General features: G+C 46.9%; 1 protein-coding gene across 3 annotated transcripts in view; it reads right to left on the bottom strand.

The window, feature by feature from the left end:
* Nucleotides 1-18,682, bottom strand: part of LOC144729428 (FERM domain-containing protein 4A-like) — a 232,428-nt gene that overhangs the window by 104,826 nt on the left and 108,920 nt on the right. For all 3 annotated transcript variants that reach the window (XM_078609705.1, XM_078609706.1, XM_078609707.1), the window contains exons 4-5: nt 6,382-6,474; nt 2,630-2,714 (exon numbers count right to left, since the gene is read on the bottom strand). In XM_078609705.1, the coding sequence (XP_078465831.1) occupies nt 2,630-2,714; nt 6,382-6,474 (178 nt within the window). The remainder of the gene's footprint in view (nt 1-2,629; nt 2,715-6,381; nt 6,475-18,682) is intronic.

Genomic DNA, 18,682 nt, shown 5'->3' with positions numbered 1-18,682 from the left:
GCAGAGCTGGATTTGAGCCAAATTAAGTGCAGAGCCAAATTTGACGTGATAGGGGTTTTTTTTTTGTGCAGTCAGTCAGTGGTGACTTGGGTTGACACCCGGTTTAATCACTGGCAGCTGCCTCGATTTGAACTCATGATGTCAGCAATGCTAGCTCAGCACTCTAACCCTTGAGAGCCACTTGGCCACTTCTAGAATAGATATTTTTATTTAGTTTATTATGATACTTATGTTGTATGTGTTGGGTTCAAATGAACCTCTGCAGGCTTTAGCTTGTCGTCCTTCCCCCGCGCGCCTCCGATTAGCACGGTTGGCTACGTACACACAACCACAATCAATCTTGAATCGAATCATGACCATGAATCACGACAGTTCATCAAATCGCGAGGCCGGGGAGTGGGCTGGGGGCGGGGATCCGTTACCCTCTAAGGTTTCTACAGCGCACACGGCATTGAATTGGACAATGTGTATGGCACCTTTCCTACATCTACGTCAAGGGGGAAAGAAAACACAAAAAGAACCACAGCTGTGACCTTGGACACTTGGAGTACGAGACCAACGTGAGCTTCCTGTGCAATTTCGCCGCGCTCAAAGCACTCCCACGCATTGTTCGCAGGTTACATTACGAATATTCGCTCCCCTCCCCACTCCCCACCTACCGAGGTCCCGGGGATAGGATGATGGAAACCCAGCTCGCGAGAAAACGCGCCTCTCTGTCTCCTGGCGAAGCGGCACTGGGTTATCACAGCTGTCTTTGCAGGGGCGCTATCACAAATTGGTGACGAGTTGCACGCCCCAGGAAGATGAAGGTTTACCAACGCGCCGTCTCTTGCATCCTCGTGCGGCACAGGCAGAGCTTCAACAGTTAGGCTTGCTGTACCTTGCACGTGTCTATATCGCCACGCGGAGTGCATATGTGCGTATGCTGAACTTCTTTCGCGCCGTACGGAGCCAACCGTGCTAATCGGAGGCGCCACGAGACTGATCGTCATGTGGCGAGGCGTAATGATGCAACGATTGCTAAGCTCACGATACGTTCATTAAAATGCGTGTGCAGGAACTGGGGATTTTTTTAAAATACAGATATACATCGAAAACTATGGGCGCACGTGACACCGGATGCCACTAGTGGAGGCTATCGTCACCAACTTTCTCCTGAAGCCCTCTCGTGGCTAGCAGACCTCGGCATTGTCATATCGCTCCTGAACATATCGCCATGTGCAAGAATCAATTTGAGTTTTCACTAAAGTGCAAAAATTTATTGATTTTTAAATCCAAATACAACATCCGAATCACAACAATTAACAATGGCCAGGGTTGTGGATCGTTACACCCCGATCATTGTATTTTACATACATTTATACAAATTGTTACCATATTTTTAGAATGATGAGATGCTCCGGATTATAAGACAAACCACAAACGTTTGCTTTAAATATATCCGGGGGATTTTATTTGACAATGCGGAGAATACGGAAACGTGCTCCAGTTAAAATGGACAATCTGAGATTGACATGCATTTTAAAAGTGCTTCTTCAGACATTCTCATAACCCGCCCTTTGAAATACTACCACTAAACAATGACACATGACCATGCCACTGCGTTTATTAAATGTGATTCATTAACGACAGCTTCAATAAATTCCTCGCTTAATCTAAACTCCCCAAGAGCCCCCCCTCCTCCGACACGCTCGCTCTCTTAACAATGACCGCTCCCCCCGCTCCCATGTAACCTCTGGTTCCTTCCCATGTGTACCACCACACTGCTCGATGTGTATTGTGTATCATGTGTACCCATGTGTACCATCACACTTCCCAATGTATTGTGTACCATTGTTCTGGGGGTGGGGGGGCTGATTGTATCTGCCGGAGAAACGTCTTGAAAATCACCTTTCTGATAATCACGTAACATTTTTTTCCATTAATACCAACCATTTTATGGTCACTATGTACATACACAGAGACTGTTTTTGTTGTTGTCAATCCACTGCTGGATGAGTGCCTCTGGACACACCGTGCCAAGTCGTGGGCGGGAGGGAGGGTGGGTGGGTGGGGGGTTACCATACATCATCACCACGCTTGTCAGTTCCAGTTTGCAAAGGCAGGCAAGCGTGGATTTGCGAGCATGCAGGTACAGTGCAACGATGGATTTAGCGGCACTGCCCTCTACTGGCAACGTAACCCCATAGCAACCTCCAATCCCTGTCCTCGCACATCGTGGTCGCCCATCCGAGTGCTATCCAGGCTGAAGCTTAGCTTGCGAGGCCCACAAGATCAGGTGCATTCTGGGCGAGTCGGTCAGTATAATAAAATAGCGTTGCAATGACTATGTCACAATTGCCACGTTACAATGGCCGCGTTACAACGGCCACGTTACACTCGTCACTTTACAATGTCCACGTTACAATTTGCACGTTACAATGTCCACGTTACACTGGCCACATTACGATGTCAACGTTACAATTTCCACGTTACAATGTCCACGTTACACTGGCCACATTACAATGTCAACGTTACAATTTCCACGTTACAATGTCCACGTTACAAGGACCAAACGGAGTCAGGGAAACCGCAAGGAGAGCCCTTACCATGCACTGCCGTGTGTGTGTGGGGGGGGGGGCGTCCTTACCTTGGTGATGCGGGATTTGGCGTTGAGGAAGAAAAGCTCCACCGTGGCATTGTCCTTCAGGTAGGTGACGCTCTCAATGTAGAACCTGGGAGGGGCAACGCAGCACGTTCACTGTGCACATCTCGTCTCTGTACGTTGCACAGCGTTTCACGTTAGGCGGTGTCCAATGATCGATCCATCAACCGAACCGGGACCGAGGCCGCCATGCGGCCGGTGCGGCCACCTGATGCACAAATTGAACCTTATGGCGGGACACCCCGTGGTCCCGAATAAACGGAAGTTGAAATCGTAATTACGTAATTTATTTTTGGCGACTCCGTCCCACCGTGCACATAAACACCATGACCCACCTGGCGCAGATAATTCTGTTGTCGTATCGTCTAAGCACAGCAGCGAGGACGAATGTGCTGGAGAAACCAAACTTTGAAAATTTTGCTTTGCCTGATGACGACCGCTTGTGTTGCGATCGAAACGTCGCGATTTGTTTTATTTTATTTTATTTCTAACTCCGTGAAAGAACCAAAGAGTATGTTTGAAAGTTTGATTAACACATCGTGTAGAGCTCATCGAGAGGAATAGATTGCCGTGTCGTTCGCCTTGGACAGACATAAAATGACGTCGCAACTCAGTTTATGCGAGAACCGGGGGCTTATGGGACCCCCGGGGTCCCGACATAAGGTTCAAATGGCGCATCGAAGATTCGGCGACCCAAAATCCCAAACCGTCGGCCATCATCGTAAACACTCGGCCGCTGCCGCTGTCTTAAGTCCTTTAAAGGAAGAGCGGACGAGATCCACTCTGCGTCTGAACAGACAAATTGAGTGGATAACAAATAAAACATTACATCTTTAACCTGCTGCTCTTAATCCAGACGAAAGAAAAAGACAGTGTTCAACCCCCTCTGTTCACCGCCTAAACACCTTACACCGCTTAGTTCCGCTAACTCCCTCCACCATAGCCTCAGATGTTTTGCTGCATTGCCGCTCCACACTTCTGGAATACCCCCTTTCAGCGGTGGTTCCCTTCCTTCACTCCCCCTCTGTATTTCCCTATTCAACCAAAACACATGAGCACACTTGCAACCCTTGCTCCCACACATGTGCACTGTCTTTTTCAATGTGTGTGTGTCTATGTCACGTCAGAGTAATATAAAGAGCTGACTTGCACCTGTACCAACCTTTTTGTGGCACCTCTCGCACCGACATTATATCTGCACCGTTATTTTTTTTGTATTCGCGTGCGATTCGTTGACGACCGCTAAACACTTTGTTCGTGAGTTGTGCAATATTCCTGAAGAACTCTGCACTCGTGCAGATTGCACTTGTAAACTCGACGGGCAACGAGCTTAAAAGGGATCATCTGTGTAACAAATTAAACGAACGGAAACATCATGGACAATTCGAGAAGCTCGCTATAGGCTCTGCCAACTGCTGGCTGAGAACCTGAACTCGAATTTGCTGATATTGCATATGTGTACAGTTCACGTGCGTAAAAGCCTTTCACCCGATATATACATTCTGGCCTGGTGGTGCAGTGGTCGGAGCACGCAGCTCGCAATCGGATGGTCGGGAGTTCAAATCCCAGTCAGGGATCGAACTCAGTCGATCGCCCCTTCCGAGTCAATAAAATGAGCAACGAATTGCGTGAAGTCAACAGTGATCATTGCTGCGGAGAGACTTGGCCCCCACCATAGAAACATGGAGCACCCGCGAGTGGCCAAGGACCTCCAACGGAGATGAGTAACGCACCAATATTACTGCGTGCATTACCGTGGAGTCAGTGTGATAGTACGTAATCATATTCATCATCAGCGCCATGGGTCAATCCACTGCTGAATGAAGGCCCTCCCAAAAAACCAGTCACCTCTCGTGATCCTCAGATTTTCCCCCAACGGTAGTGCACGCTGCCGCCTGAAACACATCCACGCTAAACCCATTGTGACCGAGGGGGCTGGCAGTGTTTTTCCGGCGGGTCGTGAAAGATAAATAAATATCTTCTTGGTTCTTTGGGTAAAGTCACGTAGAAGGGAAATAATAAAATAATAAAAATAAAACATAATAAAATAATATATTTTATTATGTTAATAATGAAAATAAAACATAATAAAGTAATATATTTTATTATGTTTTATTTTTATTATTTTATTATTTCCCTTCTACGTGACTTTACCGAAAGAACCAAGAAGATGGATCCCTGCAGTCACGAAAGCTTTAAATCGAAAGATAAATAAATAATAATTGGCACTAAATCCCGGAGAGTCGTGCCTGGCCTCAACAACCTTAGGGAGGTGGGGGGGGGCACTCTGCCTGGGCTCGCGATTGATTCCCGGTGAAGGGCTGCCGTCAGCAGCGGATGATATCTGAAGCGGTTGTGCGGTCTGGCCCCTTTCACCGATCCGTACTGACCCGGCACGGAGGAGTATGGCCAAACAACCCTACCGAGCAACTTGGCAGAGAGAAAAAAAAATCGGAATCTGAATGTATACTGGAGAAATCCAGTTAGCCATGAAACTCTTTTTACCGCAGATGTCCAGTAGGGGCGGGTCAGAACGTATTCAACTCCACCGCCCCCACTTTCACGTGCATTTGCTGGATAAATAATTGAGTCACAAAATTTAAACGTGCTTGTGTGTGCGCGCAACTGAACTGAACGCTGCTGCGTGCAGACGCAGATCAAATTGGGGCTTTTGAGATTTGAGGCTCACCCTGGTACTCTTCTGGCTGGCTCGTTCGCTTGCCATGGGCATTAATAAAACCCCTGCCAATAGAGGGCACCCCGAACTCAGACTTCAGTTGCTGCTCCCACGAGGGATACATTCACGAATCCATCGGCTCTTGCTACAACCAGGGCCAGATTGGTTCAGGGCTGTTACAGTATTGGGTCTTGCTCTTTGTATGTTCTTTGGCTTCGGTTTGCCGTTTAACCACCACGCATGTCCAATGCCAAACACTCCATTCTTTTAGACTTTGGTTATTTCCGTACTGGTTTTTAAATAAGATCTACAAATTGTAACATTAAAAAAACCTAAACCTTCGAGGTTAACTGCTTAAGGAAGAAACATTAATGAACAAACTCAATAAATACATTATAAACAGACAGAGAAAAATGTATCGACCTCATTTACACGGATGTGTAACTTAGGCTGTGATATAGATTTATAGATGCCCCACTGATTTCTAATGCCCCTCCTATTTTTTTTTTCTATCAACAAGAGATTGAGTATTGTGGTATCGATGGCTCGAGATCTCCAGAGTGGCGAGTGTTAATAGATAGTGTGAGTGCATTAAGATTGATGGGGAGAGGTTTTCGATAGTTTTTAAATCTCTAATTTCTCCATAATGTCTCCCGTGTTGAACATGTACTCCCAGTTTTTGGATTAATACAAACAAAAATCCACAAATCAGGCCCCAATACGACATTGTAGATGATCCAAACATTGTTTACGTTTCGGATTGATCAGCACACTGAAAGTGACATCACTAATATTACAGCACTCTCACTTTTCCTGCCAAAACTAGTGCCACGTGGCATCAAGTAATGTCGCTATTGCTAGCAGGAAGACATTTGACATTAGTACATGATGGAAACAACGATCAAAAAACACCCAAACATGAAAAAAGATCTGAAATTGTCCTTAAAAAACAAACTGCTTGTTTTTCATTCGAACTCATCCCGACTCCGCATTATTTTCGTGGGGTATCGACTAAACATCACCACGCGGAACGCGTTAGATGAGGGCGAGGTGGTCGTACCTAACGGCGAAGTGCAGCGTGATGGCACCGGATTTCCGCGGAAAGTCATGCTCCAAAACCCGCCTGTCCAGCTGGAGCCAGCTGTTGTGTTCCCTGCAGCGACACACGAGATTTAAGAAACGGCGCGGGAGAGAGAAAGTTGGTTAGCGAGGCCTGCTTAAGTGCACTTCCCAAAGCTGTCCCAGCTCTCAACGAGAAAAGGTCTTTTGGGGATCGTGACGGCAAACCGGGTGTTTGTTTGAGAGTTCCTTGGTGGCTAATATTCTGCCACGTGCACTCCATTGTGATTCCGTTGAAATATTTGAAATAGATTGAGATTAAAACGGTTAAACAAAGAGTAATTTCAACTAAATGAAACTATTTTTTTTTTTACCAGGTAAGACCCGACTGAGCAACACAGCTCTTTTTCGAATGATAGGTCAACGAAGTGGCAAACCATGTGGAAATGTATATCAGCCAAATAACTCTAAACCGCACGTTGTTTCTAAATGTGGAGGGAAAAACCACGCGACACGGGGAGAGAGACACGCAAACTCCATATATACAGGCGTCAGGGTTGGGATCGAACCCACGACCTTCTGTATAACATCTCGGCACCGTGGCGCTCCTGACAACAGGCATTTGAGATCTAGACTTGCAATAAAATAACAATTCAAGTATATTATTAGCATACTGTTTTTAATAATATTAGTTCAAATCAATGAATGGGAATAAAACTCAAGCAAAACAATAAAGAGTGACGACTGCGCACTTATTATTTACGTTATGACAATTTTCTGCTCACATTCATCAGCAAAGGCCGCGATGGACCTGTGGGAAGCCTGCAATGGTTATGGATGTCAGCAGCTATGAAACCCGTGGAAAATTCCAGCCTTGCCGGGTGAAAATTCACCAACAAAAACCTCCCCCCCACAAGCCATAATCACACTGCTCAGACCAGGACCACCGCCACTCAGCCTCCCTCTACTACTCCCACCCCGGGCTCCGTGATCCGCTGTAAAAGTGCATTCGTGGGTGAAACAGATCTCAGAGGGCTTCTCATGCATGATTCACGGTGTCTGCTTAGCTGTTTAATTACGAGCGCCGCAAAAAAGTAATGGGCATTTAATTCACATTTCAGCGCCTAACAAGGAAATTGTTTAACAAGGTTTTATCATTCTAATAAAGGACCGCTTTTTTTTCTCGTGTGTCTAAAGACTCTCCCAGAAAGTGTTCAGGCACGGCTTCGGGGAACGGCGCAACGGTGATAAACATTGCAAGGACCAATTTGAAGGGACATTTTTCCAACTTCATTCCGATGATCACATGTATGAACACTCAACAATTGGTTGAAAACATCTTAATGTTTAGAGGACCGCAAAGCTTGGGAAATTATTGGCACTGCTTCGCCACCTGGTAGCCTTCCAGCTTGCCTGTGTTTTTTCAGCCGTTATAAGATGCTATATAAAACATTATTGTTATTTTAAGCCTCGGTTATATTCAAGTCAAATGACCTACTGCTTCAACAAATGCTTCATCTGTACACATGCGAAAATCAGAGTCGTTTCCCACTCATTTGAGCAGTGGGAGGTGCTCATCTTCTGTTTACAGCTCTGACTGAGCCAGTGGTAGAATTACGCTGATTAATGTGTCAATAGAACTGTTCTAGACTTTGCAACAAAACGGTTCTCATTTTATTAACCCTCAAAGGATGAAAGGTTCGGTTGAACCCCACCAAAATGTTAACGTGTGACCTTGCAATTGAGCCCATTGCACTATCACTGCCCCACCGGGTCTGTTATAAGTAACGGGTTTCGAATATTTTTTAGAATCTGAATATTTATTTATAGTGGAGGAATCCGATGAGCTATAAAGCTCTTTTTCACAGATGTCCAGTAGACACGTGCACTTCCGTTTAAAGATGACGAGCACAGAAGATCAACACTCCAAATTATTTTAGATTCATTGTCACCGTTTCTATGAGCCCACAATTTTCACAGCCCTGAATGTCACAATATATTCACGCATGCTTTTTTAAACATGGTGCTCACGGTTGTGTTTTTTTGTCAATATACACATTACCTCCCTGGCTTGCTGTGTTGCTGTTTGCAAGAGTCCATGACAGTATTGCACTGTGCTGTATTTGAAGAGTATTAATCCCGTAATGGCTTCAGGTTAGCGCATTGCACCGTGAGCCCGGCAGCCTGGTTTTCGATTCCCGGCCACGGTTAACATCGGTGACGAGTGATACCAGAACAGGTCCTGCCCTTCACCCCCCTCCCCCACCCGCTTCTTCATCTGCTTGCTCTGACCAGCGTGGTGAAGTATGGCCAATAAAACCTCCCACAACTGACACGGCGTGATGGTGTCAGGAAGCCTTCATCCAGCAGCCGACTAAGACCAGAGGTAAAGCAAAATGACTTGTTGGACTTCAAAATAAAGTCTTCTCTATTATACATAATTTTGGAAGGATGGTATTTTCCAAATATGCACAACTTACGAGAAGAAAATATGTGGTTAGTGGTTGAGTGCTGCATCCGTTAATATTTGCGTGATGTGACGTGTACAAAAATAAGCTTATTACAAGGAACCTTGTTAACCCTTGATAGATATGCAACACACTATTACTTTGTATTACAACTACAAACGTAATAACTTAATTAATTAAATATGCGGCGCCGCTAATTCACGATTCATTTCAAAGAAGAACAAGGCCTCAAAAACAGCAGCAACATATGCTCACCACTGGCACCGGCACGGCCGTGAGAGTAGATTTATACCGCCCCGTACGCAAAAGCAATCGAGTGGATGCCCCACTTACGCCTGCTGCCAAGTAAGCTCACAGAGATCGGCTTCGCTGTGCACATTCGCCTCCATACCGGGGAAAGCACTCGCACGCACAACCCGCATGAGGACGCCCACAATGTTTGCAAAACTCGGACGCGTGTTTGGCAACCGTGAGAGCAATAGCGCGTTTTTTTTAACTACGCGCTAACACACGTAAGACGACCGTGTTGTTGGAACACCTCGTTTGAAAACGATTGCCACTGAATGCCCGAGCTGAAGTTTAGTTATCTTTGCACCAGAAAATCCCCGCCACCTCTCCTACCCTATTCTCCTTACACACAAAGATCTCCCGTATAGCCTTAACAGACTGAAGGAGTAAGTGCTGTTAGCGAGCACCTATAAACGAAACTATTTTTTTTCTTTTATCAGGTAAGGCCCACTGAGCTATATAGCTCTATTGTTGAAGCGACCTGGCCACAAATGATAACTTCACGAAGTGGCTATTCACGTGGAAATGTATATCAGCCAAATTACTCTGCACACGTTTCTATATGTGGAAGGAAAACTGGAGGACCTGGAAAAAAATTCCATACGATCACAGGAAGAAGATGCAAACTCCAAATAGACAAGCATCTGGGTCAGGATCGAACCCACAACCTTCTAGAAACCAGGAGAGGTGATTAACATCTCGTCACCGTGCCGCTCTATGAAGGCTGGCACAGGAAATCAAACCCTTGTCGTCGGATTCGTAGTGCGGCGCGCTAACTACCAAACTACTGCTTCCTACATACAGACACAAATAGACACGTCAATGTACAGAGTCACACATACTGAACATAATACATAGACACAAGTACAGACAAAGATCTTCCTCATAGCCCTAACAGACTGTTGGGGCAAGTGCTGTTTGCGAGCACCTGCGAATAACTTGCAGACAGACACACAACGACATTCCCCAACCTTCGCTCGTATCAGATGGGGAAAAGTGGAGGATTAAATTTAAACAACCAAATAAGATGGCAATCAATGATGGTAAAATCAATTCTAGATTTGAAGTTTTCGTGACTGCAAGTATCCATACTCTTTGGTTCTTTCGGTAAAGTCACGTAGGTGAAAATAATAATGAAATAAAAAAGTGTAAAAGTGAAAAGAACTAAATAAAATCATGGTAAAATCGTGCACATTGTTGGGATTGAAACGACAACGCAAAAATAAACGGTCCTCCTTTGCTTCGTAAAAATAATGTAACGCTATTGTTTTTTTACGGGGTCGCATGGCCTCTGGAGTTTTTGCGGCTCGTCGCTCTATTATTACAGCTCTCCGTGTGTTTTCCGGTGTCCGCGGCGCGTGTTTGTAGCGCGTGTTTGTCTCGGCACGATGTCGGAAGCTTTCCTGGAGCGAAACTCTCGCACCACCACCACCACCACACCGAACACCACTGGGCAGAAGAAGCCAAACACACACATCAGAGAGCTTAACATCTCCTGTTCGGGCACTCCACCCCCGAAACGCGGCCATGCACGCAGGTGCTGTTCCACCTTCAAACCTTTCCTCTCGAGCCGAGAGAGCGACGGTGTTTATTTGTCCGATTCCAACAAAAACAGAGACAACAAAGGGGCTTTCGACAACGCTCTGCCAGAGAAGTGGAGCTTCCTGGTTCAGTGCGTTTCTCTTCACCTCCCTGGCATGCTCATCCCAAGGCATTTGGATCCCCAGCACACAAGAGCCCCCCCCCCCCCACGTGTCATTGCGCGAATTTTGACAACAGCGCGTCCGCGAGGGTCTCCCGAGAACACCGGCGCCAGCAGTGGAGCGTGATTGCGGCGTGTTTTCGCTTCAGCAATTAGCGAGCTTGGATCCTGCAGTCCGACAGCATTTTTTTTTCTTTTCCAAAGAGCCGGCTGCTTGTTTTAAATTCCGCGTATGCAACAGTGAGACAAAAGAAGGCTAAAGGCGTCTGAACACGTGGATGTTTGGTGGGAAGAAACAGGGTTTCCCAGTCTGGCTACAGGACATTTGTGTCCAAAGGATATTTGGCCGTGGATATGCCTAGCCAATGAATGGGAGGACCAGTGGCACAGTGGTTAGCGCGCTATAATATGAATCAGAGAGAGATTGCTCTCTCTCCCACCTGAAGATGATTGCTTGTGTGGTGATCGAAACGTCGTGATCTATTTTTTTTTTCTACCTATGTGACTTTACCGAAAGAACCAACGAGTATGGATTCCTGCAGTCACGAAAGCTTCAAATCAAGATCTTAACACCTGTTTTATTGCCAGACAGCACCTAACCCATTCTTATTTTTCATACCTTTGATACTGGCAAAGAGGTCCCATAGATATTGGAAACGGTGCCGAGACCTCTTCTTGGTTCTTTCGGTAAAGTCGCGTAGAATGGAAATAATAAAATAATAAAAATATAACATAATAAAATAATTCTCACGACGTTTCGGCCACAACGCAAGCAGCCGTCCTCAGGTGGAGAACAGGTCTGTCGAGACGACAGAGTCTGAATGAATCCCTGCAGTCACGAAATAAGCTTTAAATCGAAAGGTGCCGAAACCATCAACCTGCTCTGTATACACTTGAGATTCCAGTCGAAGCCGCAGGGCACTACGTGGAGTCGAACCTAGGATCTCAGTGGAGATGGCTCCACTTGCTCTACCGCCTGCGAGCCACAGGCCCCCTCGGTGTGTTTATTCCTTTTAGTCGGTTTTGCCTCAGTCAGAACTACCGCCGCAGTCTTTATTGAAATGGAGAAACAAATATCACGGAGAATTCCCATGGTTCAGCGTGATTGTTTGCAGTCAGCAAACGGTTGCTGCTCATTGCTATCGTCATAGTGTGTACACACAACTTAAGTAAACCTGCATTAACAACGTGCTGTCGGATTTTTCAAGTTGTTGAAAGTAGTCCAAGATTCTATGAAAGCAGTATAAATCACAAGAGTCATTGTGAGCAGAGTGCTTATATAAGCTGCGATACTTCAACCTAACATTGGTAAGAACCGTGACATTTAAAAACTGCTTTAGTGAGTGCTATTTCAAATGTATATTATACTTGGTAATTCCATAAATAAAATAATGATAACAATGAATAACATTGGTCGCGAAAGCCTGCGTGTTAAAATGCTAACAATGACGGAATAGGATGGGGGAAATGACAGTTTAGACTAGTTTGGTATCTGCAAGCCTTTGTTGGAGCAAGGTATACTGCATCGCAATGCAATCATTGGGGACATTAATATTGGCAGGAAATTATTGGATGTTCCTGGAATTGTAATTTTTTTAACACATTCGCTACACACATACGGTAAAAGCTAGCTCCCAGATTTTATAGCACAGTTAAAATAATTCTGCTGTACAATATACAGGAAGGATGCAGGAAGATGCCAACATGACAGTTACGTTGAAACGTTACAATAAAAGCCGGCGACATTCATGGGCTTTGACGGAACTTAATACATGCTGGGTGGAGTGGTGGGCACAGCGGATAGGGCTAATATCATTGACACGTGATATCATAACCAGGCCTCCCCCCCCACCCCCCACGCTTGACCTCCGTCCATGTGAACGCTACCTGCAGATCGGCTGACCATGGTGCACCCAAGAATACTGCCGGGCAGACAGACTGCGGCAGAGGTCGCAAACGGGTTTTGATTCCTTACCCGTACCCGGCCGTACCCGTACCCTACCCGTACCCGGCCGGGTACGGGTAGGGTACGGGGACCTGATTGCGACCTCTGGGATGAAGCCATGTTGCAGGCGCGGGTGAGTTGATTCTAGGAACTTGAATTGTGAGAAGAGACAAGACGTTGGGAAATGAGTGACAAACAGTTACTCACCAGTGACTCACGGTCTACCCGTACCCGTACCCGGCCACACCAGAGTCGCAAATGGGTACCCGTACCCGGCTGGGTACGGGTAGCCGGGTATCGGGTATGGTACGGGTATCGGGTACCCAGTTGCGACCTCTGGACTGCGGGGATCGAACAAACGTGCCCATTGCTTCAACTGCCACGCCAGGAAATCGAACCTTCGTGTACTAACCATTACACCAGAGAACGGTATCCCAAACGCATATACAGCAGAACCCCTCTTAACGACGGTGATTGGTTCCACGAAACCGGTCGTCAAGCGATTTGGTCGTTAAGCGAGTATAGAAAATACACGGTAAAGGCTTAATTCGTTCAGATAGCATCGAAAGTTACCCTTTTTCACCCAAAAAACGTACTTCATAATATTTAAACAATGGATATTATTCCACAAAGATACGAACAACATTTTAAATACATAATATTAAAATAAACATGGTTAATAAATGCATTCATTCATATTTACTGTACCCACAACAGCCGTCGTTAACAGGGGAATGGTCGGTAAGCGAACACATTGGGCTCTATGGAGGCACTACACTACTATACACTACACTATACAGTACACTATACACTACACTACTATACACTACTATACACTACACTATACACTACACATTGGGCTCTATGGAGGCACTACACTACTATACACTACCCTATACACTACACTACTATAGACTACACTATACACTACACATTGGGCTCTATGATGGCACTACACTACTATACACGACACTACTATACACTACACATTGAGCTCTATGAAGGCACTACACTACTATACACTACACTATACACTACACATTGGTCTCTATGGAGGCCCGTCGCGAAACGATTAGTCGTTAACACGGGTGGTCGTTAAGAGGGGTTCTACTCTGCATATACGAGTGAATCAATCAATGCGTACATTGTTTTTTTAGTTTCTAACAGCAGACAGCGTGCGCGATTGCTTTGACCCGATGCCACCGTGCACTGTTCATGCAAACATTGTTTATCGAGCCGAGTGGTACTTGGCAGACGTTTATAGGAACCCGAGCGTTACGCGCAGTAGGCGAGCATCCTTACGTGGGCCCCGTCCTTCCTGATGTACCTTCGAAAGCGACCGCCCCCCCGTCTTCCCCCCGTGTATTTCACCACATGTGCCGACGGCCAAGCAACGCTCGAAGGTGGGGAAAGATGACGGTTCGCAAGATGGCAGGGGTTACGCGCATTTTCTTTTTGTTTCCGTCCACAATTCGTTTTCTAAAAGCTTCCACGAGCTGAGAGGTAAGAAGGCGCGGAGCCTGTACTCAGCGGGCCATGCCACTGCTGGCGGAAGGCCCTTCACGCGAGAGCTAAAAACAGCCCCTCGACAGGAATCGCTGCCATGCTGGCTAGACATCCTGCAATCCCGAGCGCGTATCCATACCCTAACGCCCATACGCAAGCCCGCAGCTCGACTAATTTATACTATTGGGTGGACCGAGGCGGAAGAAAATAACAAACCCGCCCCACTGTTTCAACTGCCGCGCCGGGAGACTGCAAGTCCAGGGCACCGACCATTAACTCCACGGCAGCACACAAGCTCGTAAAAAGAAAGCAATCAATTCTGCGAGCGAGCGAGCGGAGCCAGCAGGCATCGGCCTCGGTGAGAAACTCTTTAAGTGGGAGCCCAGAATTACTGGAAACTGAGTGAGGGCACCCCGGGGAGGCCTATATTACGTACTCGGGTCTATTAATATTGATGAAAAATCTTCGTTACTCACGATATTGGCTGATGTGACTTTACAAGGAATGCATTCATTCAATGTGAGGCCAGGCCAACTATTGGCTAACATTTGACACTTGACAGCGGAGTATATAATAAACCATACAGCACCACTACATGCAGTATATTACAGTATTGATGCGCCAATACCATCTAGCCCGGTACCACAGTGATTAGAGTGCAGCTCGCAATTGGAAGGTGATGAGTTAAAATCTTGGTTAAGAGTGAACTCGGCCTTTCAACCCTCTGGAGTTGATAAATTGAGTACTCACTTTGTGAGAAGTCAACAATGGATGTCCTATGGAAAGGCTCATCCCTATTGTAGAAATGTAAAATTTACACCACCCCACAATAATTTCAATCAAATTGGAAACCACACCTGTCATCATGCCAGTAAAATCATATAAATAAATCAATATCAGCCCCTGACTTAAAGCTTTCGTGACTGCAGGAATGAATATTCTTTGGGTCTTTCGGTAAAGTCACGTAGATAGGTTCAAAGAAAATAACAAAAAACTACGACGTTTCGATCGCAACACAAGCGATCGTCATCATTTTCCTGATGACGACTGCTTGTGTTGCGATCGAAACGTCGTAGTTTTTTGTTATCTACGTGACTTTACCGAAAGACCCAAAGAATAATATCGGCCCCCTTTTCATAACTGAATGGGTCCGCGGTGGCAACGACTCCACCAAGGCCTTCCATCCTGCCCCGTCCTCTGCCAGCGGCATCAACTGTGGCTCCCGGATCGCCGGTCTCTCCTTGGCCAGACGGCACCGCCTCCCCGGTCTTTCCAGCACGATCGCAGGCGGCCTCTGAGTCTTTTGCCTGGAGGACGTCCTTCGAACGTCTCCCGTGGGGGGAGTCTTTCTTTCGGCATCCTTAGCAGGTGACCCATCCTACCGTAGCTGGCTTCGCTCCACGCTGAATAGTGCAGACTGGATGTTGAGTCTGGCGGATAGCCGTGCTTCTCACCCGATCCCGGAGAGAGAGCCCTGCCACCCTGCGCAGGAAGCCCATTTCTGCTGCTTGCACCCTTGAGCGTGTCCTTTCCATCAGGATCCAGGTGTCGTGGCCATAGGTCAGAATCGGGACGAATATTGACCGATAAACCGAGAGCTTTGCCTGAAGGCTCAGCTCCTGTCTTGAGATCACAGACCGCTTCATCGTCCGCATCGCTGTGGCCGCCGCTCTGATCCGGGCTTCAGTTTCATTTTCCCTTCTTCCATCCCTCGAGAAATACACCCCGATTTACCGGAAGCCTTCGACCTCCCCCACTACTTCCCCGTTGATGAAGAGGGGCTCTGCCACTCTGGTTCGCGCCACAGTCATGGTCTTTGGTCTTGGGGGTGCTGATGCGCATGTCGACGACCTCGCATTCCGCCACAAAGCTGTCCAGCGCATTCTGGAGGTCGGCGTGCGTTGGGGCTAGGAGGACGATGTCGTTTGCATACAGCATGGCTGACACCTCCCTTCCGCCAACGCTGATGCCCGTGGCCACCATGCACCGTCTCGTCAGTCGATCCATGAACAGGATAAGCAACGATGGCGATAGCACGCAGCCTTGACGAAGCCCGACCTGGTCTGGGAAGGGGTCAGTGAGATGTCCGGCATGCCGGACCCGGCTCGCGCTTTTCTTGTACAGCGACCTGATCGCGCGTAGCAACGAGCATCACTTGCCACATCAACTCGCGAGGTGCTCGGTCGTAAGCCTTCTGCAGATCCGCAAAGCGCACGTGGACAGGTTGGGCGTACTCCCGTGACTTCTGGAGGAGTTGCTGTGGGGTAAAGAGCTGATCCACAGTACCCCAAAACGGGCGGAAACCTTCTTGCTTTTTTGGTTGGATCGTGTGAACAAATGTGTCGTAATGCCTCCTCCACCCGATGGCCAATTCATAAAAGTGCCACGTGACTCAAACGCCGGTGTGTTGGAGAGTAATCTCACAAACATTCGAATGGGTAACGACGTTTCGCTGGAGATTACATGCAGCATCCTAAGGTCAACGGCTCAGACCTCGAGCAAAAGAGCTGCCTGATCCGGGTCCTTAGGCAGATGCTATGATGTCATTGGTACATTCATGCACGTGATCTAATAACTCGCTCATTCCTAGTCGATCCGTTTTGAAAGCCTGCGTGAACAATTTTGAATAATTTTTTTTATGATTCACATTTCACGATGCAATAGTCGTATGTTCATCGCGGAGATGGAACGAGAAAATCAGCTCATCAGCAGGAGCTATTTAGATCATTGCATCACGAGAAGACTTAAGAGATGGCGATGGATTGGGGATGCTCTAATCCAGCAGTGGATAGATAATGGCTGATAAGGTCGAGAAAAAATATTAAGCAACAGACTCAATATCACTCGGTGTAACTTAAACAGCACGTGTAAAGAACTATTTACTTTGAGTGATTTTTAAAAATTTCAAGATGTTTCATTTAAAAAGGAGTTCGCAATCCTAGCGACGTTAAGGCTTCATTAAAACCTCACGCGTCACTCGGCCGATTTCTGCACTCATCAGCGTCGGCACACGACAAGGGAAGGCAGCACGCGGCTGTGAGCACGTGGTTTACCAAACAGGCGCAGGAAGGAAAGAGGAAAAGTCAAGACATAGGTGGGGGGGGGGGGGTGGCGCTCGCCTCGGCTATGGGAACGACGCTAAGATCCGGAGATGACCAACCAGTACACCAGCACCGCCGTCTAAAGTGCTCCGCAGGAAACCGACGCACTGCCATTTGGGTCCCGAGCGACATCCTGGTTGGGGGAAAAAAAAACTGCCTTCCTAAAGAGGGGCTGGACAATGTGCTTCCTGTACATGATGGCCTCGCTGGGTCACAGATGCTGAGATATCGAGATGAAAAATCCCACATCAGACGCAACGTGTAAAAATGCTCACCGTTTGTGGATACCTCGCACTGTAATCTGGTGAACTCTCGCAGAATTGTGGACGTGCTTTCGAAAAATTATTGATTTTTTTCGGGTCTCAATTTTCCCAGGCAGGGGCGGCTCTTTTAATCGCAGAATGGTGACAAATGGCGATGACTTGCAGTGAATTGATCGTGGTCGATGACGATGTAACGATGCATTGATTGCTCGGTTAAAATAGATTCTTACGCGAATACCGCGTGCGTCCCAATCGTGCGTGCGAGGATTCTCTTCGACTTGTGCACGTTGAGCGTGGTTGGGCCGTGCAAAAACCTGCAGCCACTCGATGCACTGCATTCAACGTAATAGGAAACTCCATGAACCCGCATTGTGACAATATCCCCGATTCAAAGAGAGCAATTGCTACGTGGCCACGGAACTTAGCAGGTGATGTAAGGAGGTGCGAGGCTGTGAGGAGGGGGTCAGGAGATCGCGAGTGCACACAAAAACGTGGTATGTATGTCTATGTTTAACTTCTTTCGCACCATACGCACCCAACCGCGCTAATTGGAGGTGCGGGGGAAGGACAACAAACTTAACACAAAAAGCAGTTCTAAAGAAATAAGTTTTCAATTGAGATTTAAACGTGCATAGTCAGGAGGAAGAGCGTTCCAGACGGCCTCAGAAGGGCATCTGAAAGGGCGCCATTCGGTGACCGTCTTTAATCGACGGTTAGCCAATAGCCGCTGCTGTGAGCGATGTGTTTTCTCTGTGTAGAGGACTCGCGTTTTCCTCCCAAGCCAAACACTCGTGAAAGGAATTGGCCACGCATCCCAATGCAAGAAGATCCTCCAGAAGAGAAGTCTTGGAACTCGGTGAGGTTTTCCTTATTTGGCCATTATTATGAAAACTTTTTTTTTTAAGAAACGAAATATTTCTGCGATGACCCGAGTCAGTCAAATAGGTCACATTCGGGACAAATACTACCATGTGAAGCAATGAACAGGCTTTCCGAGTGCATGTTTGTGTTGACCCCAGCTTAAAATAA

The sequence above is a fragment of the Lampetra planeri genome, chromosome 32, assembly GCF_965212315.1.
Source record: "Lampetra planeri chromosome 32, kcLamPlan1.2.h2, whole genome shotgun sequence".
Taxonomy (NCBI): domain Eukaryota; kingdom Metazoa; phylum Chordata; class Hyperoartia; order Petromyzontiformes; family Petromyzontidae; genus Lampetra; species Lampetra planeri.
Note: the sequence above shows the minus strand (reverse complement) of the source record. Positions and strands in the feature narration are given on the sequence as shown.